Source organism: Danio aesculapii, chromosome 13 (assembly GCF_903798145.1).
Source record: "Danio aesculapii chromosome 13, fDanAes4.1, whole genome shotgun sequence".
Classification (NCBI taxonomy): Eukaryota; Metazoa; Chordata; class Actinopteri; order Cypriniformes; family Danionidae; genus Danio; species Danio aesculapii.
This window is the reverse complement of record NC_079447.1, coordinates 31,170,849-31,195,367: the sequence shown is the minus strand read 5'-3', so window position 1 is coordinate 31,195,367 and position 24,519 is coordinate 31,170,849. Positions and strand designations below refer to the sequence as shown.

Genomic DNA, 24,519 nt, shown 5'->3' with positions numbered 1-24,519 from the left:
GAGCTCCACTCAATGCCTTTTCTTATGCAGTCATATTTATGGTGGTTTTGGTTTTGCAGTACATTGAGTTTTACAGTGACAGCTAAAGCAAAAATGAAACTTTACTCACTGTTAAATGTTCCAAACCTTCAGGAATTTATTTTTCTGTTGAACACATACATTAAAAAAGAAACATTGATAAATGACATTGACATCCATTATGAAAAAAGAAATCTACTGTTAAAGTCAATGGCTACCGGTTTCAAACATTCTTTGAAATATCTTCTTTGGTGTTGAACAGTAGAAAGAAGCTGAAACTGGTTTGTAACAATTCTGAGTAAATTATGACAGAATTGACATATTTATAAAAGATATCCTTTTATTGTTGTGTCTAAAGACAAAGCAACCAAAACACATATACCTTATTTTCAGAAATAAAAGATGAACAGATAAAAAAAGATGCACAAATGTTGTTTCTTCAAAATATTGATCTAGCCAGTTATCTTTATTTAGTCTAGCAGGACTAGCCCATGGTCCGTTTTAGACATCAGAGATATACTGTGACCCTGCTAAGTTATAATTAGTTCAATTGTGCAATGAATACATTCTGGACTTGTTGAATGTACCCACAAACTGGTACATCTGACAAGGTTGTAGGCAAATTCCTAAAAAGTCTAAAATTATTTACCATTGTGAAAATGTTTGGAACTAATGAATTAAATAAAGGCATATTATGTAAGATTTTGCTCATTAAAATATCCAAACCCCCCCTTGAACAGTGCTATATATTATGCTGACTTAAGATGGTAGAGGGTTTTAGAAGAAGTTAGATAAAAAATAAGTTTTATAGGAAACACGGGAACACCAAAGATGCTTTAATGTTTTATTAGATTGCACAGAGCATTCTTATACACTCGCAGAAATAAAGATACGTGAGCTGTCAATGAGGTGGGACATTTTCAAAAGGTACAAATTTGTACCTAAAAGGTCCATATTAATACCTCAAGGATGCATATTTGTACCTAAAAAGTACAAAAGTGTTCCTCCTAAAATTTTTAGGTACCAATATATACATTTGAGGTACCAATATAGACCCTTTAGGTATAAATATGTACTTTTTGAAAAGGTCCTACCCCAGTGGCAGCTTGCGTACCTATATTTCTGAGAGTGTAGAAAAACCCTAAAATATATTTAGTATGACAAAACAGTGCTGCTTCTTCCTCACAAGATCACGACTAGATAAACTGGAAGCGGTGTACTGTGGCATAATAAAAGCTCCGCTGCTTGAAGACAAAATTATTAGCCCTCCTGTGAAACTTTAATTATTTTTCAAATATTCCCAAAGTCTTATTTAACAAAGCAAGGAAATTTCACAGCATTTCCTATAATATTTTTCTTTTATTTCATTTGGTTTGGCTGGAATAAAAGCAGTTTAAATGTTTTAAGGTAAATATTATCAAACACTGTAAAAAATGCTGGGTTCCACACATACGATTTGTGATTGGACCACATGAAGAAATTAAGTTAACTTATTCATTTTTTACAAATTTAAGTGGATTGAACATAAAACAATTAATCTGTCTCAGCGAAATCTCAAGAATTGTGTTAAAAATGATCTGAACAAACAACAAAAGCATTTTTGAGGAAACCCTGATCATATAATTTCTGATTGGCTAGAGAACAAACCACTGTTGTCCAATGACCTGCCTAAATAGCCTAACCTGCCTATAACCTAAATGACCAAGCCTTTTAATTGCACTTAAACCTGAATACTAGTATCTTGCAAAATAACTAGTAAACTTTTATGTACTGTCATCATAGCTGAGAAATTATATATTAGAAATTAGATATTTAATATTAAAAATATAGTGTTTAAACATGTTCAACAATTTTCTTTCCAATAAACTTTTTAAAATTGAAATTATTTGTAAAAAGAATTGAAATTTCTCAAGAGAGCTAATAATTTTGACTTCAATGCCAGAAGGCTATTCTATATATCTGCAAATAAAGATTAACTTCAGTGTTAAAAGACGCTCATTTCATAATACATCATTTTCATTGCAAAAATTAAAATAGCACTCAAACTCACTAAAATGATTCAAATACATTTGTGGCTAGAGCTCTTGGTTGCATATCTCTGAAGTCTAGCCTCATTTGACCTAGAGAAAGTCCTAGCTGGACCGTGACGTCTGTGTTTATACAGTGAAGGTGTCCTGGTGAGTTTTAGTGTCATAGCCATCCTATTAGTGTAGCTGTTGTTGTACAGAAGCTGAGTGATGTTTATTACTGCAGTAACAGCACACAGTCAGCCAACAGACCTCAAGGATTCTCTCTGTCCTCTGTTCATCTTCCTCCACATTGATTGTCAATCAGTCTCGCATCATTCACATGCATTTGATACTGTCATTGAGAAAGTGTATGTGTGTTTGCTAGCTCTCTGGATCTCTTTGTGCCGGTCTGTCGTCACCCGTCTTTGTCCAAGCTAGTGTTGAAATCTGATTGCTGTATCTCTGTGGGCTGAGATTATCTCTGTCTGGTGCTGTATGCCATTTCCTTTCTGCTGAATACCATTAAAGACGGTCGGCAACTGACTTGAACAAATAGAGTATTTAGATGTTTGTGAGCATGACGTTTGGCAGCAGGATGTCTATTTGCGAGTGTCTCTAATAAACTTTTTGAAGTTTGTGAATGTAAAATAGGACAGTGGGGTAAGTTTGGTTTTGCCTTTGGTCAAGGGGAAGAAGTAAATCTTATTTTTCAAGATGTCTACGACTGTGTGCAATACACACAGTGCTCAGAGAATCGAGTGCTACACTGTTAGACTTTGTCACAATTTTACAGTTATTTACTGCAAAAACACCCAGTAAAATACCACAAATATTCTTTTCAGTTCACTACTGCAATATGCACTAGATTGTGGGTACTGTAACTTTTACAGTAATCTTCTACATATTAGGAATAGGCTACTGCATATTTGCGCTATTCTAATGTAATAATAGTAATTAAGTACTGCTACTGTAGTTGAAGACAAAAATGAGACAGTTCATGAAAAATAAGATCAATTAACAATCACAAACTGTATTTAAAATAGATTGATGAAAATTGAAAATGACCTTGTAAACCATTTAAAATGGATAAAATGAATAATAAAAATACTGTTGTACATGATCTCGTCACTTGTTTGGAGTATATTAAATTCAATAGTAAATATTAAATATGAATGTTTTACTGCTAGTGTAAAATGTCAATAATTTACAGCAATGATATTGTAAAAATTGAAAAATAAAATGAATAACTGTAAGATTAAAATGTGGTATTTTACCATAAAAAGAAGATTTGCGAGTAAGGCTATTTTACTGTAAAAGGTAATTGCGGTAGGGCCCTGCTACTGTAAAACACATTTGCAGGTAAGTTACTGAAAATGGGCAGTTGCAGTAACTTGCAGTAAGTTGTATGGTGCAAATAGAGAGAAGAGGTGGTTTGTCAAGCCCACTCACCTGTGTGAAGCACACTTAATAAATGCACAATTATTCTTCCATAATCCTCCAGAAATAACCTAAAGTAAGCAAATAAACCGTAATCAGCACAGAAAATTACGACTGGTCAGAATAATTAGTTTTTATTTGTTGTAAAAATCTGGGTTTTTCCATATTGATTTCTTAACCCAACAATTGTTGTGTTGCCTAAACAGAAATGGAAACATGTCAGGAAATTTGGCGTGCTTATATTAAAAGAATTATATTTTATGCTCTAAAATAAATGACAACAATTTCAACAAAAATGTTCCTAAATTTGTATTATAAATATATTTTATTGGTTATTTATTTTATTTGTAATCCCACTTCATTTTTTTTACCATATATTCTATTCTATTCTATTCTATTCTATTCTATTCTATTCTATTCTATTCTATTCTATTCTATTCTATTCTATTCTATTATATTATATTATATTATATTATATTATATTATATTATATTATATTATATTATGGGGGTGGCATGGTGGCTCAGTGGTTAGCACTGTTGCCTCACAGCAAGAAGGTCGCGGTGTGAGTCCCGGCTGGGGTTTCCTCCGGGTGCTCCAATTTACCCCACAATCCAAAGCCTGTGCTATAGGTGAATTGAATAAGCTAAATTGGCCATAGTGTATGTGTGTAAATGAGAGTGTATGGGTGTTTCCCCGTACTGGGTTGGGGTTGGAAGTACATCTGCTTTGAACAACATATGCTGGATAAGTTGGCGGTTCATTCCGCAAAAATTAATGAATTATATTATATTATATTATATTATATTATATTATATTATATTATATTATATTATATTATATTATATTATGTTATGTTATGTTATGTTATGTTATGTTATATTATATTTTGTTATGTTATGTTACGTTATGTTATGTTACGTTACGTTACGTTACGTTACGTTATGTTATATTATATTATATTATATTATATTATATTATGTTATGTTATGTTATGTTATATTATATTTTGTTATGTTATGTTACAGTACGTTATGTTACGTTACGTTACGTTACGTTACGTTATATTATATTATATTATTTTATATTATATTATATTATATTATATTATATTATATTATATTATATTATATTATATTATATTATATTATATTATATTATGTTATGTTATGTTATGTTATATTTTGTTATGTTACGTTATGTTATGTTACGTTACGTTACGTTACGTTACGTTACGTTACATTATATTATATTATATTATATTATATTATATTATATTATATTATATTATATTATATTATATTATATTATATTATATTATATTATGTGATTTGTCATGATGTTTTATTATATATTATTATTTACAATTAATTTATTTAGTCGTATAATTGTTAATTAAACTTTAGCATTTTCAATTCTAACTCTGCATGTATTCCTCCAGGTGATGTGCGGTTGGTGGGGGGTTCATCTAATAAGAGTGGTCGCCTGGAGGTGTATCTAAATGGCCGATGGGGATCAGTGTGTGACTCTCACCTGACGGATCGAGATGCCAGTGTGATCTGTCGACAGCTGAGACTCGGGTATAAGCCTCAAACTGTCTTCGCCATCAGCTAGAGTCTCTGTCCTGATTAACACTCAATATGCGATGTCATTAATGACCTGCTAACTCCTCACAGTGAGATTGGCACTGCACTCCGCCATTCATATTTCGGACCTGGTTCTGGTCTCTTCCACTTTGAGCGTCTCGGCTGCCATGGAAATGAAGAATCTCTGCTCAAGTGCCGGAGCAGGAAATATGTGTCTGGTGACTGTAACCATGGGAATGAGGCTGGAGTCATATGTGCTGTACCCGAGGGTAAGATTGCTTTATTTGACTACATCAAATTTTGATGATAATTCATCTGTACACTTTTTTCAATTAAAAAGTATTGAACTGTGGCAGTCCTAGGTATGGTGCCTGAGAGCATGGGGCAAAGAAGAATCTAATCCTTTCAGTATCCATCTGTATAGTTACTGACTATTTCTGATGTATCTCTGATTTTGTGTTACGTTCTATTAAAAAAAGGTAATAAAAAAAAGTACATTGAAAAATGTTTTCTGAAATATTATTTTAAAAATATATAGTGTTGTTGTGTTTATTTTTGTAATTGTATTCATGTCAGTATATTTTAAAAATGCAATTTTTTCATATGACGGCAGAAGGTGAATTGTCAGTGGTCATCAGTCCAGTATTTAGTATCACATTATTCTTCAGAAATTGGTATAAATGATGTGATGTAATATTTTTGTGGTATATTACCATTCAAATAATACCTTTTATTAAACAAGCACACATTAAACTGATCGAAAATGACAGTACAGACAGTTACAAAAGATTTTGTTTAAAATAAATGCTGTTATTCTGCATTTATTTTCTATATATTTATAAATATTAATATGAAATATTCTAAAAATATTAAAATATTCTAAATACTCTAAATATATCTGAAAAATCACATTCACAAAAATATTCATCACCGATGATAAAAAGAACCACTGATGGCTGGAGTAATGTTAAAGTGTCACTTTTAATCACAGAAATAAATGTATATTAATGTGTATACACATAGAAAACAGCTTTTTAAACTGAACTAATATTTTACAATATTATTGTATTATTTATCAAATACTGTATATGGCATCTTGGTGAAAGGAATTCTTTAAAAACATAAATATCAATGTTTCCAAACTTGTTTTTACCAATATTGTATGTATGAATAATACTATATATATAATGTTTTAATCAAAATGCAATTAATAATAATAATATTGTTGTGATGTATTATTGCCTATAAAAAAACATTTTCAGTAATGGCAAAGTGTCAAATAATCCTGCAGAAATGATTGTAATAAGTTGATTTGGTGCTCAGGAAACATTTCTTTTAATGTCATTAATATTAAACACGTCATTAATAAACACAGTTATTGTCTTATCAATTAAATCATTTTCAAAATTGTTTGTAAATTATTGTGACATTATAAATGTCTTTACCTTAGATTTTGATGTATATATGTGACAGCAACAGCTGTGCATGTACAGTATTCCTGTATCTGCTGATCATACTCCCTATAGCTATATTTTCAGCAGTGGTATAGTATGCAAAGGCTTCTCGGAAGCTAAATGAAGACAGAATTCATACGAGACAGAAGCAGGGTCGTAAACACTGTGCCTGTTGTAATGGGACAGTTTGCTAGAACAGGGTCAGGTATATTTAGAGAGAGCTGTGAATTATTCACACAGAAACATTAGGAAGGAGAAAGCAATCTGAGAGCTCTGAGGCTTTGCCAACAGTCCTTACACATGTCCTTTTCCTTTACCACACATACATACATGCTTTAAAGCATTAAACCATATGTGTGACTGACATCTATAGTTTATTAAAGGGATTTCAGACTTTTGTCATTAAGGTGAAAAGAATGAAATGTTGCACTGAAAACAGTCGTAATCATTTTCCTCTACATTGAATGAATGAATGATTAATTGATTTGATGGTTTTGTTTAGGAAATGGTGCCCCCCTGAGGCTCGTCGGGGGTCTTGAGGATTTCGAGGGCCGTGTGGAGGTGTTTTATAATGGACAGTGGGGGACCATCTGTGATGACGAGTGGGATGATATTGATGCTGAAGTGGTTTGCAGACAGTTGGGATTGGGGTAAGATATCTGTTATCTGTGTCTTAAAGCAGTGGCTTGGAAATGTTTGAATGCCAGTATCCCACAAATATTATTTTAACCTGTTTAAATTTGTACATCTAAAATAATAATAAAATATTTAATAATATAGCATTATGATATATATTAATTGTAATATCACTGTAATAAATGTAATGTAATGTAATATGTGTTTTATAAATATTACTTGAACAATATGTGTTTTCTATTAACCTCTTCATTTTAAATACCCTATTCTGTTAGAAAACATATTAAAATAAAAAGCTGAAAAAGGCTTTTCATATTGAGACAAAGGATCTTGAATCAGGAACAATTTATTTTTAATATATTGTTAAATTAATTATCTTTGGTTAACACAATAATTTTGGCTACAAAACAAAATTTGACAATTTTTTTATGTTTCTCTTGATTTTTGCTCTGTATTAAAATTGTATTCAATATTTTACCTAACAAAATTGGGTGTTCCTATGTTATTATTTATATTAGTTTCAGTTTTGGCTGTCACACTGACTAATGTAATGTGTATATATATATGTATGTTGGGAAAAAGGAATATATTTTTTATTATTTTTGCCTCTTTTTCTTTTCATCAAACAATTAGTTGTATTGGTCATTTGAGGGTCATATATTAACTGAACTTCTACTGTTGTGTGTGGGATGCTGTGCATACTAATTAGCATTTTTGCAGAAGTATATACATGATTGAATTCAGCTCTGCAGAAACTCCTGTCTGAAGAGAGGTGTTAAAACTGAACACAGAACGCAGAAAGTCTTATGCTTTTATTGTTGTGCGGAAAATTCATAGAAAAAGAGAATATATGGATGGGTGCAGCCAATGGAGGACTGGACAATGATTGACAAATGACGGATTTCATTAAACTCAGTTGAAGAAAGTTGAAGTCAGGAACTGAAAATTGTTGCGCACCTCCTTAATGTACCTTTTGCATTGCATTGAGGATAACAGAATTCTGTGAATCAAATTATTCATTTGTATCCAATAAATTGTTACGATTTTTGACATTGAAGAAAAAGCACTCCTGACCTTTTTTATTGAACACGCATGGAACTGATTAAATACTATACTATTAAACATATACTATTACGATAAATACTATATTGCATCCTACACTCAAAAAATATTTTTCTGCTTATTCAAACTACTTATTTAAAATGAGCTGAAACAGCACAATTCTGGAGATTTTTTTGGGGGGGAAACACAATTTTTTAATGTTCAAACCACTTAAATTTGGTTAATTAATTTATTTGTGTTGGGACAACATGAATGAATTGTGTTGAACCCTGCATTTTTATAGTGTACACTGAAAAAAATTATTCAAAGATGATTCCTTGGATTTACTCAATTTTTTTGTTAAGTGGTTGTAAACAATTTATTTGGGCTGAATTTAAACAAACAAATTAAGTTGAACATTATTAAATTTAATTTGTTTGTTTAAATTCAACACAAATAAATTGTTTGCAACAGTTTTGCATGCAACACTTTTTTCAGTGTATAGAAAATATTAATTTTAAAGAGAGATCTGTGATGAGTGTACTCAATTATGCCAGGCACTGTTTCTGTTTATTTCTTTTATTTTTCTTCTTCTTTTTTCAAATTTGTGTTTGTACAAGGTACAAGGATCTCTGCACACAATTGTCTTAGTAGTAGTTCTTCTAATGTAGCTTAAAAGCATTTGTAAGTAATAGCATCATCAAGATGTAATTGAGCTCTTTTCTGTTTAGGGTACATTTGTTAAAATGCTTTGCTCGAATGATTCAGCTAAAAGCAATTACGAGAGCTGGGAGATGCTGATGATGTCATACACAAATCTGAGCGCCGCTCTTATAGGACAGTCATTTTTTACGCACACGCATGCATAAACTCCTGCTGTAGCACAGAGAGTGAACTTTATTAATATAGATGAATGGATAGAGTGTGTGAATGATTGATGTGGTGCAGGGAATCACTCCATGAATCTGCAGTGGGATAGAGGCAACTGATTTTACCCTTCACAGTCAGTGAAACCCTCTTTTCTGTCACTACCAAACACACACATAAAATAAAATAAAATCCTCATGTCCATCAAGGCTGCATTTATTTGATCAAAAATAAGTTCATTTATACGTTTATTTACTGTCACGTTTGATCATTTTAATGCATTATTGTATGTGAAGTATCAATGCATAACTGTTGTGGTATTTTTTAATAGTTTCAGTTGGATTCATTTGTATTTATTTGACATTTTTGTCTTTTATAATGATCTATTTTTATTATTTTTATTGACTTATTTTAAAAATAAGATTTTTTTGGCAAGCAGCTGAAATAAAATATGTTTATAATGCATTACATATTTTCCAATAATGTCTATTTTGTTCCAAATAACAAAACTATTTTAATTTTATCACAAAATCATAGGTTCAAGGCAAGTTCAAGTGAAAAGATTATTAAAAAGTCTTTATTAACATGGCTATTATGTGCTATTCTTAACATTAATAGCTATATTATATGACTATATTATATATTACTTTATATTAATTTTATCTCTCGCTTTTTGAGTGCCTTGGACTTATGATTTCATTGTTGAATGAATCCAATGAATCCCTTATCCAACGGGCACCGACACATTAATTACCCCTGAATCACTTTTTGTTTGATTTTATATTTATTTTAATTTTATTGTTGTAACCTTAGAAATGCTTCATATCCATCCTTCTTTCATTCATGAATTTTTCTTCAGCTTAGTCTCTATTTCAGAGATCGCCACAGCGGAATGAACCACCAACTATTCCGGCATATGTTTTACACAGCGGATGCCCTTCCAGCCACAACCCAGTATTGGGAAACACCCATATAGTTTATTCACACACACACACACACACACACACACACACACACACACACACACACACACACACACACACACACACACACACACACGCGCACACACACACTACAGCCAATTTAGATTATTCAATTCATCTATACTGTCTATAATGTCTTTGGAATATGGGGTAAACCGGAGCACCCAGAGGAAACCCACGCCAACATGGGGAGAACATGTTGCAAACTCCACACAGAAATGCCAACTGGCCCAGCCGGGACTCGAACCAACCACCTTCTTTCTGTAAGGCGACAGTGCTAACCACTAAGCCACCGTGCCGCCCAAAACCCTCATCCTTAGAGAAAAAAATAATGATCTCTTTTTTTAATCTTACAGACCACAAACATCTGTTCAAGTTTCTTTTCAAGACTTTTCAAAAACAACAACAAAAAAAAGTTGAAATAAATTTCAGCCATGTATTTGTTTTTCAGTGGCGTGCCAAAGGCGTGGACCTGGGCTCATTTTGGGCAGGGCAGCGGTCCTATCGCTCTGGATGGCGTTCACTGCACAGGAAATGAGCTCTCTCTAGAGGAATGTCCTCATGCACCCTGGGGCCGACACAACTGTGACCACATGGAGGACGCTGGAGTCTCGTGCAACCCGTTTACAGGTGAAGATGACATCAACTGCGCAATACAACATCACACACTCAAAACCCAACAGTTTTACTTTTACCTCTGTTTATCAATGTTTGTGCACTGATTAACTGCAGACATGCTGCTATTGCTGTAGATGGAGTGTTGCGTCTGGTAGGAGCTGATAGCCCATGGGAAGGCCGTCTGGAGGTTTATCATGCTGGTGAATGGGGCACAGTGTGTGACGACAACTGGACCGGACGTCACGCCCAGGTGGTGTGTCGACAGCTGGGTTATCGGTGAGTGGCTTGTTTTGCTTGATTGATAACATATTTTGGTAACACTTTATTTTGATGGTTCTGTTTAGACATTCTGTTGAAAGTGGATGTTTTCTACACCGCTCAGAGATCATGTTTTTTCCAAACTCATTAATGTTTCTTTCTTCTTCTTGAAGCGAACTTTTCATGTGTGCGTGTGAGATTGTCTTTGTTCTGCTAATCTTATTCCAACAGTCTGCTAATAACCGCTCTAAAGAGAGTTAGTTGGCATGCAGTTGCAAATGTCTAAAGGAGCTCATTAAAATAAAATAAAACAACTTTTCAAACTGAAATGTATGTAAGCATTATGTCTAAAAGCCACATGTTTTAGTGTGTTAAATGTTTATGTTTGAGATAAACTCTTTAGTCTCAGGAATGTACAACGATATATAGTCAAAAATCGAAGAACAAACTGACGTCGTTTTGAAGCCCAAAAGACAAACAGCAAAGGTTGTTTGGTGTTTGTTTCAGGAGTTAGAAACAGCTTTTTAAAATGAGCTTTCAGGAAAAGTCTGCTTTGGGTGGTAAACTGCTATTGGTCGGTCAGAGTTGTTTAATAGGTTGGTTTGTCTCTCAGGCTCTGCCTTCTTTGACTTGTAATTCTTTTATGGTTAATTTTGTCTGTTCGGTCCATCAAGACCAAATGTCTCTGAGTATAGTCATAAACACTGAGCTGCTTATATTTGAAAGTAACAGCAAAAATGTATTTCTTTACAATCCCAGTTTTGTTTTACAATCGGAAACATTATGGAAACACAAATAAAAAAATGTACTTTGAATTGTATTTCATACCAGACAATATAACAGACGTTATTTAATGTGTTCCTCATGAATTTGTTTTTTTATATCAACACGTATTCTAATTTTGGTTCTTGCAACACTTTTCAAATAAGTTCAGTTCAATTCATCTTTAATTCTATAGCGCTTGTTCAATGTAGATTGTGTCAAAGCAGCTTAACATAGAAGTTGTAGTGAATTAAAATTGGAACTGTGTCAGTTCAGTGTTTAGCTTTTAAGTTCCGATTAAATCAGTTCTGTGTAATTTAATTTTCACTGCTGAAAGTCCAAACACTAAAGAGCAAATCCATTGATGCGCAGCTTCACAAGTCTCAAACCAAACAAGCCAGTGGCGACAGCAGCGAGGAACAAACTTCACCAATTGACGAAAGTGAAGAAAAAAAAAAATAAAATAATATATATATATATATATATATATATATATATATATATATATATATATATATATATATATATATATATATATATATATATATGTAATTTTTTTGGGCTAAATTTTACATTCAAACATCCACATCACTCTTTCAAACATCCACATCACTCTTTCAAACATCCACATCACTCTTTCAAACATCCACATCATTATTACCAGATGCTTTCTTAACTGTTGTTTTCTCACCACTGTACATTTAGTTTATTGTATGTTTCTTAGAGTAAATCGTGCTGTACATTTATATATTCAACCAAATGTTACTCTTAGCAGTGTAAACTGCTGTGAATAATATCATTTAACTGCTCAGGTATTTAAAAGCAACATACTTTATCATTCTTCATTTTTGAATATCAGCTTAGTCTCTTATTTATCTGGGGTCGCCACAACAAAATGACCACCAACTATTCCACCATATGTTTTACACAGCGGATGCCCTTCCAGCCGCAACCCAGTACTAGGAAACACCCATATACTCTCGCATTCATACAAGCACTCATACACTACGGCCAATTCAGTTCATCCAATTCACCTATAGCACATGTCTTTGGACCGTGGGCGAAACCGGAGCATTCAAGAAGAATTATTTAGCATTCAAGAATGATAAGTAATGTTGCTGCGTGTATATCAGGGCCCTAAATGAATATTTCAACAAAAAGGAAACTTGTGTTATTAATTACTCACCCTCATGTCGTTTCAAACACCTGAGACCTTCGTTCATCTACAGAACTCGTATGAAGATCTGGATGTAATCTGAGAGCTTCCTCACACCATAGACGCCAAAGGTCCTGGGACATCTTGAAAATGACCCACAAACTAATTATTTTATGTGACTTCAGTGGTTCAATTGTAATCATACAAGCTCTAAGAACACTTTTGTGTGGCAAAAAACTGTATGTATCTCCATGAGCAGGTTGGTCACCCCAACCTATATCCTCTCTTCTGACCAGATCAGGGTTTGTAACATTTGCCTGTTGCGCTGCTGACTCGTATATAATACTGCCCACAGTAAAAGCGCACCCTGAGAAGAGAAGAAATAGGTAAAAAATCGTTTTTTTTTCTCCACAAAAGTGTTCTTAGTACTTCATATGGTTACAGATGAACCACTAAAGTCACATGGAATGTTCTGACATTGCTTTTGGTTCCTTTCTCCCATGGTGTCAAATCAAGCCCTTATAAACTTGCAACATGAAGTTTTATTCATATTTTTTTTTTACTCATGATCTGATCTGATCTGATGATCTGTGGCTGCAATTCTGCTCTTTGTCCATCAGAGGGCGAGCTGAGGTGTCTCCAGTTGGGATGTATGGCGAGGGTACAGGGCTGATCCTGCTGGATGAGGTGACCTGTGAAGGAGGAGAGAGCTCTCTGCTGGACTGTGCTCATTCTCAGTGGGGTCAGCATGACTGCTCGCACAGTGAGGACGTGGGCATTCGCTGTGAAAGAGAAGGACAGAACAATGAGATCCCCGAAGTGGCTCCTGTCACAGGTGCAGAAACTTAATGTAAAACATGTCTGTTTACTTAATCATCCTTAAGAGTAACACAGTATCCTTCTACATGTTACACAAGACAAACCAGTTGAAGTCTCTATTTTTCAGAACCAAACAAAATGAAGAATCTGTTTAAACATAAGATAGTTACATATTTATGTGTTGTTTGAGAAAAAAGTTCTTGATAATATATATATATATTTATTTATTTATTTTTTTGTTTTTTTTTTGTTTTTAGGACATATGCAAAAATCATTGCACTCAGTAGAAACGGATTTGTTGCTTTGTGAAAGCAAATCTACATTAAAATAAAGTTATTATTTATTTACTGATTTCTAAAACAGTGGTTCTCTTTTTTTTAACCTCAAACCTTTTCATTGCCAAAGGCTTATTTAGATGTTATTACTTACATAAACAATTACCTGAATTATTCAGAAATACTGTTTTTAAGGGTTATTCAATTGAAAGTATTCATTCATTCATTTTCTTTTCGGCTTAGTCCCATTATTAATCTGGGGTCGCCACAGCGGAATGAACCACTAACTTATCCAGCATATATTTTATGCAGTAGATGCCCTTCCAGCCGCAACCCATCATTAGGAAACACCCATACGCTCCCATTCACACACATACACTACGGACAATTTAGCTTACCCAATTCACCCATAGCGCATAACTTTGGACTTATGGGGGAAACCCGGAGGAAACCCACGTGAACACGGGGAGAACATGCAAACTCCACACTGAAATGCCAACTGACCCAGCCTAGGCTCGAACCAGCCTGTGAGGCAACAGCGCTACCCACTGCGCCACCGCCTTGCCCTCAATTGAAATTAACAAATAAAATTACAAGACTTTATAGTTTGTGTGATTTTTACTAAAACAATTCACAAGGCAAAGTAATAGTGAAAAGACTACTCATAATATACAGTTTTAAAACAATTAACAGGTGAACTAGTGATATATGAGGGTTTTATTTTATAAAAGGCAAGGCAAGTTTATTTACATAGCACATTTCATACACAATGGTAATTCAAAGCGCTTTACATAAACAGGAATAAAAGTAAGTATAATAATAAGACAAGTATAGGAAAATAAAAACTAAGAATACAAATTATTAAAAACAGATTGAAATGTGTTAAAACAGGTTTTAAAGGAATGAAAAAGAAAAAAAAAGACATAATAGTACAATCTGTCACACATAGCACAGTGCTCAATCAGTAAAGGCACAGCTAAAAGGAGCATCTCTTTGTAAACAAATTATGGCTGATTTGTACATGAGAAAATTGGCAGACAAATAAAAAACAACTGTAAACAGCACACAATTCCAAGTAAAATATGCTTAGTTCAAGCTTACATTTATTTGGAGTACTAATATATATCTAATATATATATATATATATATATATATATATATATATATATATATATATATATATATATATATATATATATATATATATATATATATATATATATATATATATATATATATATATATTTTTTTTTTTTTTTTTTTTTTTTTTTTTGTCTGAGCTACCTTATTATTATTGAAATTATATTTGTTTTCGTTAATTTTTAATATAGTTTTTGGTTAATTACTAAATTATCTAGGCCTGAACTGTTAGCTTAATAATCAAGGACTATTTAAAACAAACCATAATTTGATTGTTTTAGTTTGACATTGTATTACGATATATATATATATATTATGGCATTAAAACACATAATTAAACATTTATTTACTAAAAATACCATAAAGCTATTTTCTGTCATTTTTAATCAGGCACCAAACTGTAGCACAGAACGTGTGCATCAAAACGCTTATGAAATTCCTTTGTGCTGGAAAGGGATATGATTTTTCACTACATCATCCTTTAAAATGTATGTAATACTGTAGCTAATTTCTTTCTCAATCCTACATTGACCTATACTCTAGAGATGATGCAAGTCTTGTGCTGTGTTTTCAGGTCCCCTGGTGAGGCTGGTGGACGGAGAGAGCCGTAAAGAGGGCCGTGTGGAGGTGTTTATTAATGCTCAGTGGGGCAGTGTGTGTGATGATGGCTGGAATGATATCAATGCTCAAGTGGTCTGCAGACAGCTAGGATTTGTGTAAGCATGTTTCATACAAGCAAAGAACATAAAGTGAACATCTTAAGCACTTATTTGTTTTCTTTTTAATTTAGTGGGGTCTCGAAGGCTCGCTCTATGGCTTATTTTGGCGAGGGCCAGGGACCGATCCATCTGGATAATGTGAAGTGTGTTGGTACAGAGGTTTCGTTGGGCGAGTGTTCTGCTGTCGGGTCGGACGCTCATGATTGCAGGCACAGTGAGGACGCAGGGGTCATTTGTGACTATGTTACCGAACCGGTAAAGTTCAGTAGTTTTGGCAAACAGGAGTGTGGATTGAGACCTAACACACAGAGACGCAGGAGGAGGATCATTGGAGGAGACAAGTCTCTACGGTCAGGGCTCATTTTATTCCCTCACATTCATGCATTGTGTTTATGCTTGTGTTTATTGGCTGGATACCATTGGTTCTGTATTGTAGCACTGTTGTCATAAGGGAACAATATATAACATTTGTGTGTTTATAGTTTATTATGAAAGCAAAATGACATCAAAACTGGATTGTAAGCAGGTGTTTGAGAGTAAACCGCAAATCTGGATTTGAGTAAAATTAGTAATTTGTAATGAAATAAAAAATCACCCATATTTCCTTTTAAAAGTATATGACTGCACTGGAATGCAAAAAGAAGAGATTTTGAAGAATGTGTTTCTCTGACTTTTTTATATCAGGAAAGTAAAGAGGATTCTCACTTTAAGCTACAAAATTATTTAATGCAATTCATTTTTTTCATTATCTGAAAATTGTCTAAAATATACTCAATTGGAAGGGCATCCACTGCATAAAATATATGCTGAATAAATTGGTGGTTCATTCCGCTGTGGCGACCCCAGATTAATAACGGGATTAATCTAAATAAGTCTTTGGCAATGAAAAGGTTTGAAGTTAAAAAAAAGAGAACCACTGTTTTAGAAATCAGTAAATAAATAATAACTTTATATTAGTTCAAATAAATGATAAAATAAATAAAAGATATACTTTAAAATACTTTTCAACAATTTGGTGTCTGTAAGATTTTGTTTTTAAACCGAAGTAATCATAATTAGTAGTATAATAAAGTTATTTAATGTCACATAACATTTCAATTTAAAAAATTAAAATAAAATAAACATTGTTTTTAAAAGAACAAATAAAATTAATGTTTCCGCAAAGATATGTTCTCAAAGATGATAAAAAATATATATGTTTATTAAGTACAAAAATAGCATATTAGACTGATTTTTGAAGGATCATGTGACACTGAAGATGTGACAGAATGATACTGAAAATTCAACTTTGCAAGATCAATACATTATACTTCTATGAAGAGTTTATTTACTAAAAAATCTTTTTCAGATATTGTGTTTTAAAGTTGTGCAAAAACAAAATTCTGAAAAATTCTAAACACTATTCATCAATTGTTTTGCTAACTTAGTTTATATAATATATATATAAGTTGTTATATTGCGTTTCTCAAACAACGACGTAACTCGCGGCTGAATTATCATAGTACGATGCATCGTTTGGGAAAAGAACGATGTAGTGACGAGTGTTTCCCCAAACCCATAGTTTCTCTGTCGCAGATCCATCATTTGAACCACGTTAGTATAACGTAAAACGCCCATAATGATGCTCTAAACAGGGTGGTAACAACTTCTTTGTTGAAGAACCCCATAATTTCTTTGTGCAAATTATAGTTTTACATGCAAAAGAGATGACTTTAATGCTTTTTTTCAATAATTTCAAGTTTGAGTGTTAGAATGTTCTAAACCAATAGAGCATAGGGGGCATAACTGGGAATAGAACACAGCCAGGAACTATGTTTCTAACTACAGCTCCAGAGGTGTAGTTGCAAGCATACAAATTTGCAATGCAGTATGCGAATGTTCATTGGAACGATGGATTTGGGAAACAGCAAATCAACAAACTATGTTTGTAACGACAGAACCTGAGATCTCAGTTGGCTAACGATAGTTAGAAAAGCAACCCTGGCGGGCCTCATGAACCGATCGCAGGTGTTTGTTTACGAGTTTACAAGCAGAGGAAAAGGCACGTGCGCACCTGTATATTACACATCAGCAGTGATACAACATGTGAGTGATCACTGCGCTCGCGTCACAGCAGCTAAATAAAAAATATACAGCTGTGATGCAATCTCTGTTTATACAGTTTATTGGTGTGACTCGTGCGAGTGATGGTCTCTTTGTTGCAACTATTTATATCTAGTGTTTTGAGCTGTTGTGACATGAATGTTAACTTGAATATTTAATAATATAACTTTTGTAACATACTTATTGCAATAAACAGTAGTTTATAGGGCCTTCCTGTTTCAGGAAGAAAGATCAGTATATTTATAGGTGTGCATTTTAACTTCTTATGCATCAAATATGCACTCCAAACTTCTTCAGTGAGACATGTTGAATTCTTCATTCATCGTTTGTAAGCTCCTTCTGACCATGACATTTCCTTACTAAATGGTTATAAGAGACATGTTTAAGGGATTATTTGCAGCATCCTTTATTTATTCTCTTAGGTAAGGCGAGATATTATCATACTTAGAGGGAACATGTGCTATATGCATTATAAAGCTTGAAGCATCAGAATTGGTACTCTATCAGCTGCAAAAATCCTGATTGGATCATCCCTAAATATATTTATATATGCAGTAATATATTTTTTAAATCTAAAAAGTTATGTAAATCTCTAATAAGTGTGTTTGTTTTCTTTTTTTGGTGGGGCATTTGTCTGTCATAAAGGGGGGACTGGCCATGGCAAGTGTCTCTTTGGCTCAGGTCTCAATCAAAAGGCTCACATCCTCTCTGTGGGGCGACTCTTATCAATTCCTGTTGGGTCATTACTGCTGCTCACTGCTTCAAAAGGTAAAAGAGAGACTCTACTGGCATCTAGTGGCTCTCTGTTGAACTTACGCCTATGTTGCCAATTAATAAACATGCTTTACGTGAGCATCTCTTTTTATTCTTTTCAGGTTTGGTTCAGATGCCTCCCGATATGTCCTGCGGCTCGGCGACTACCACACTGAGGAGCGGGACGATTTTGAGCGCAGTCTTTCTCCTGAGCGAATCGTGATCCATAAAAAGTACCACAGTCAGGGCTGGGAGTATGACATTGCCTTGCTGAAGTTGAAGGGCACAGATGGGAACTGTGTGGCCTTTAACCCGCACACTAATGCTGTTTGCCTTCCACCTCAGAGCAGCAAGAAGGGCAAGAGACCCATTGCCTGTGTGATCACCGGCTGGGGAATTACAGGTACTGGGAAACTCATAAACATATTTACAGTGAATTCAACTTACTAATGAAGAAAAAGAGTTTGCTTTTGGTATAAAAGACTGGAAAAGTATAATTCTTGGTCAAATATATTAAAATAAATGATACAACTTAATTATTAAACATATATAAAAAAAAATTTTGCCAAATAAAAGAATGTTATAGTAAAGGCAACTGCAACAAACTCACTATCCTTACTCATTGTCTTGCAATTTATCTTGCAGTTTATTTCTCACAAAAGTATTGTTATTATATTTTATTATATTAATTTTTTATTATTTAGTTCTGATCTCATTTACTTAATTTAGCAGCTTATTTTAGCAGTAAACATTGCAGGAGAATAACCTTGTATGTAAATGTTTTTTTATCTTATACTGCATGATTTGTTTGCCTTATTTGCAGATTTCTTGCAATTTTTTCTGAACCTCAAGATTCAAAATTGCACGAAAAATTGTTGTAATTCTGAGAAAAAAAATCAGTTATCTTCTTTTCTTTTCAGCAGTGGACACAAACTCCCATAATAAATAGCATTTTATTTATTTCTTAAAGTTTTGCAAACAAAATCTTTTTTCTCTAAATATTTTAATATATTCAAATTTTGCATACTTTACATACTTTATCTTTTATAAGTTTGGGGTCAGTGTGATTTGTTAAATGTCTCTACCATGTATAAACTATTAAATAGAATTAATACAATTATTTTCATAAAGGATTTTTAATGTTTTCTAGAATGTTATTTCAAATAGAAATATTTTATAACATTTAATTTTCACTTTTACACTTTATCAGTTTAATGCATCTTTGATGCACTATTGACTTCAACAAACTTCTTAATTGGAGGTTGTTGTACAATTAAAAACATATAAAATTAATAAGTGTAAAATGCATATATATATATATATATATATATATATATATATATATATATATATATATATATATATATATATATATATATATATATATATATATATATATATATAATCTGAATTATTAAACCCCCTTTGAAATTTTTTCTTTTTTAAATATTTCCCAAATGATGTTTAAGAGAGCAAGTAAATTTTCACAGCATGCCTGATATAATTTTTTCTTCTGAAGAAAGTCTTATTTGTTTTTATTTCAGCTAGAATAAAAGCCGTTTTTTTTAGGGTCAAAATCATTAGCCCATTTAAGCTAGTTATTTTCTATAGTCTACAGAACAAATCATCGTTATACATTAACTTACCTAATTACCCTAACCTGCCTAGTTAACCTAATTAACCTAGTATAGAAGTCTCTTGAAAAATATCTAGTAAAATATTATGTACTGTCATCATGGCAAATATAAAATAAATTAGTTATTAGCAATGAGTTATTAAAACTAGTATGTTTAGAAATGTGTTGAAAAAATCTTCTCTCCGTTAAACAGAAATTGGTGAAAGAAATAAACTGGGGGGCTAATAATTCTGACTTCAACTGTATATCATTCCATATATTTCCATATGTCTCAAAAAAATCCAAGCATCATTAATTCTTAATTCTCTAATTTTTAATTTTTTTTAATTACATTTCGTAATTAGTTGACAAATAGGAAGTTTAATTAAGTTATATAATATATATATACAGTTTCCACCTCACCTGATTTATATCACCACATTACCTTGTTAAACAATGATAACCAAAATATTGACATAACGTTTCAGTTTTATTATCTGTAGACTAAATTAGCACACACAGAAATAAAGCAACGTTTACATATCCGAGTCATTAATTGCCAGACTCCCGTGCAATCTGTCGGACAGTGCAATGGGTGCGTCTTGCGTCCTCCAGGCTCAGTACCATGTCATCGACAGTTGTGATATTTTAACAGTACGGGCAGTGCGTGGACAACCACTCCCCGCCACACGACATGCTGATCCAATGCGACCAATTTTCACCAACAAGTAATCCAATCCACCTTTTGTCCATTTTTTTTTTGTCAGAAATTCATGTAGAAAACATGAAGCACTGTAGCCTTTCAGTTCTCGGAAACCTTTGATCAAACTCTTATCTTCACTTGAAAACACCATTTTTATTTAAGCCTTACGCATTTGAAAATAAATACACAAAAAAATAATTAAAAATAACACTTAAAAATAATATATATATAACAATTAAAAAGAATATATGCTTATATTTTTTTCTTTCTATCTTGTCATAGACTCTGAGTATTCCAGAACTCTTCTGCAAGCCTGGGTTCCTCTGCTGCCCTCCTGGAAGTGTAAAAAGCGTTATGGCAGTCGTTTCACCAGCCGCATGTTGTGTGCTGGTAGCTTGTCCAACCATCGGCGTGTGGACAGCTGTCAGGGTGACAGTGGGGGTCCGCTGGTGTGCCAAGGCGACGGTGGGCACTGGATGCTCACAGGCGTCATCTCCTGGGGTCACGGCTGTGGTGACCCTTCATATCCAGGTGTATATACACGGGTCGGACGCTTTCTGAAGTGGATTGAGAAAGTCACACACAGCCCAGCTGAAGCGTGATATCACAGTGTTGATGTTAAAATCACTCACCGCATTGTCAATATATATTTATATATTATCAGTCAAAAATTGGGAATTAGTACAATTTTTTTTATGTTTTATGTTTTAGACTTCATTTATTTAATTAAAAATACAGTAAACTTGTGAAATGTTATTACAATTTAAAACAAACTATTTTCATATTGAATGTAGTTTAAAATAGTATTTATTCCTGTGATTTAAAGCTGAATTTTCAGAATTGTTACTCTCATCTTCAGCGTCAAATGATCCTTTAAAAGTCTTTCTAATATGATGATCTGCTGCTCATGAAATATTTATTATTATTATTATTATTATTATTATTAGTTGCTACTATTGGTTGCTAGTTATTATTAGTTATTACTATTATTATCAGTGTTAAAAACAAACCAGACTCATTCTGAAAATGTACCGCTATATATATTTCTGGAGAGCTCCAAATACGTCCCAGGAACTATGTTTTGTTTGCAGTTTTTGTTTTGGCGAATCCACCAGAGGCCGCTTTGCGGCTTTTTGAGATCTTAAATTTCTCTGGCGAGTTCCATTCGTGCCTGCTGTTCTTGCTTAAATCCACCAGAGGCCGCTGTTCACTGACTGACTGACTGACTGACTGACTTAACGATCGACTGACCCACCCTCCTCCTTCCCTAAACCGAACCAACAGTGTTTTCAAAAGCACTGACTGACCTACACCACCCACTTCCCTAAACCCAACCGACAGTTTTAAAAGCAATCCAGAAAAAGAAAAGCCTTCATCTGATTTTTACTACATTTTCAGATTTTACCACGTTCTCACGCTGTTATTTACTTATTTTATTTTTGTATTCTGTTTTTGTCCTACCCGCTTGCTGAAACTGCTTTCACTTGAACCCCGTCCTTGTGGTCAACTCTTCTCTGCGTCTCAAGTCCGCCAATGTACATGGTTAGCTGACTAGACAAACTGGTAACAGCAGGAAAACCGTCCATACGGAGGTAATCGGTTAGCTGGTAAGTGTGAAAATACCGCCCCCTAGTGTTCGTTTTTAAGACGCCATGCAGCCATACGTTCTTCTGGTATGTATATAGGGCTACGTTTTCAGAATGAGCCTATGTTGGTTGAAAACAGTGCTTGAAAAGTATGGAAACTGTTGTACAGTGCAATACCATGGTAAATGTATTTACTTTTATTCATCAGGGACACATTAAATGGTTCAAAGTACAGAATTAAACAATGTTTTTTAAACGTTCTTCAAATCAAAGTGCCATGATGAGTGAAATGTAGCAGTTTCCAAACTATGAAGCAGGTAATTTATAATTATGAGAGTCATCATTATTAATAATAATGAGTGTACCAATAATAATTGAGCATAACCGATCAGAAAATCTCAAAAGTGAAATGTTGTAATGTTGAAATCATTTCTTTGAATGAAACAGCTACATTTTATATTCAATAAGAAGTCAGTGAATTGAAATTGTACTGTTTCACAATTTTAATTGTATTTTAATCAAATAGATGCAGGCTTGTTGAGTAAAATGTAAAAAAAAAAAATCATACTGATCCCAAAGTGTCGACCGCAGTGTATATCATGTAATGCCTCTGAACGAAAGCATCACCAGCTGGCCATTAGGTTTAAAGCTGCTTTGATCCTGGTTTATGTGTTGCACATTTAAATAGTTGCACCGTGCCATTTCAATTCCATTTCTGTATACTTGAAGCATCGTGATCGTGCACAAAAACATGAAGCCGCAAATGTGTGTTTTTGAGGAAAAGCTGCCTTATGTGAGCAGAGTTTAAAGGTTGTTTGCTTGTAAGCCTTTGTAAATAAGTCAGTTTGCACTAATCTGCATGCCATATAAGTGAGCATATGTGGGAGGTCTATGGATCAGGATCTTAAAGTAAGTTCACATTTTGCACTTCCACTATGAAATAGGCATGCATTAATGTTAAAACAATCATCAACATTCCACTTATTTGTTGGTTATTACTGTAGTACTCTTGATGAAGGTTTGTAGGGTACGACATTATTGAGCTTACTTTTTTTTTGGGAAGCAGAAAAGCAGTGTCAGGTAATGCAAAGATTTTTTTTTTTTGCTATAATTTTTGCAAGCTAATTAAAATGTTCCTTTTAGAGAACAATGTTTTGTGTAAACATTTTCTTTTTTTAATTTATGTAATGTTCCATTGTGTTTTGTGAATGAACACAAAGCCAATGATAGAAATACCATGTTTTTTTTTCAATGCTGATTCACGGCAACGCATAACTTTTTGATTTAGTGGTTTATGAATTTGTACCATCTAATTCAGTGTTTCCCAACCCTGTTCTTGGAGGCACACCAACAGTTCATGTTTTGGATGTCTCCCTCATCTGACCCATCAAACACACCTGAAACAACTCATCAGAACATCAGAAGAGACTCCAACACCTGAAGTTAATGGGTCAGATGAGGGTGACATCCAAAACATGAACTGTTGGTGTGCCTCCAGGAACAGGGTTGGGAAACACTGATCTAATTCATACATTTTAGTATGATTTGCTTATCCCCCAATGACGGTTAGGTTTAGGGATGGGGTTGGATTCCACTTCTTCTTTTAAAAATCGTACATGTTTGTACGACTGAACTCGTTGTTATGAATTTGTATGAAGTAGCCACTAAACTGACAAAACGTAAAATAGTTACGTTTCCTTGTGAGATCAGACTGATTTTTTTTTTTTTTTTTCACTTTTTCACAAAGCCTCAGAATTTCTTTACAAAATCTGTTTATTTTCCCCCAACAAAACCAAACCTGGTCACACTTCACAATAAGGTTTCATTAGTTATTGTTAATTAATGCATTTACTAACATGAATGAATGATTAACAATACTTGTACAGCATTTATTAGTCATTGTTCAACATTTATCGATGTGTTATTAAAATATAAAATGGTGCTTGATAACATTAATGCACTGTGAGTTAACTTTACCAAC

General features: G+C 33.3%; 1 protein-coding gene across 1 annotated transcript in view; it reads left to right on the top strand.

The window, feature by feature from the left end:
- Positions 1-23,920, top strand: part of si:ch211-51a6.2 (neurotrypsin) — a 34,163-nt gene extending 10,243 nt beyond the window's left edge. The window contains exons 4-14 of the mRNA XM_056470887.1: positions 4,906-5,044; positions 5,141-5,319; positions 7,007-7,154; positions 10,483-10,661; positions 10,784-10,925; positions 13,446-13,660; positions 15,634-15,775; positions 15,850-16,128; positions 18,527-18,649; positions 18,757-19,037; positions 21,235-23,920. Coding sequence (XP_056326862.1) covers positions 4,906-5,044; positions 5,141-5,319; positions 7,007-7,154; positions 10,483-10,661; positions 10,784-10,925; positions 13,446-13,660; positions 15,634-15,775; positions 15,850-16,128; positions 18,527-18,649; positions 18,757-19,037; positions 21,235-21,554 — 2,147 coding nt within the window. The 3' untranslated portion in view covers positions 21,555-23,920. The remainder of the gene's footprint in view (positions 1-4,905; positions 5,045-5,140; positions 5,320-7,006; positions 7,155-10,482; positions 10,662-10,783; positions 10,926-13,445; positions 13,661-15,633; positions 15,776-15,849; positions 16,129-18,526; positions 18,650-18,756; positions 19,038-21,234) is intronic.
- Positions 23,921-24,519: the final 599 nt, after the last annotated feature.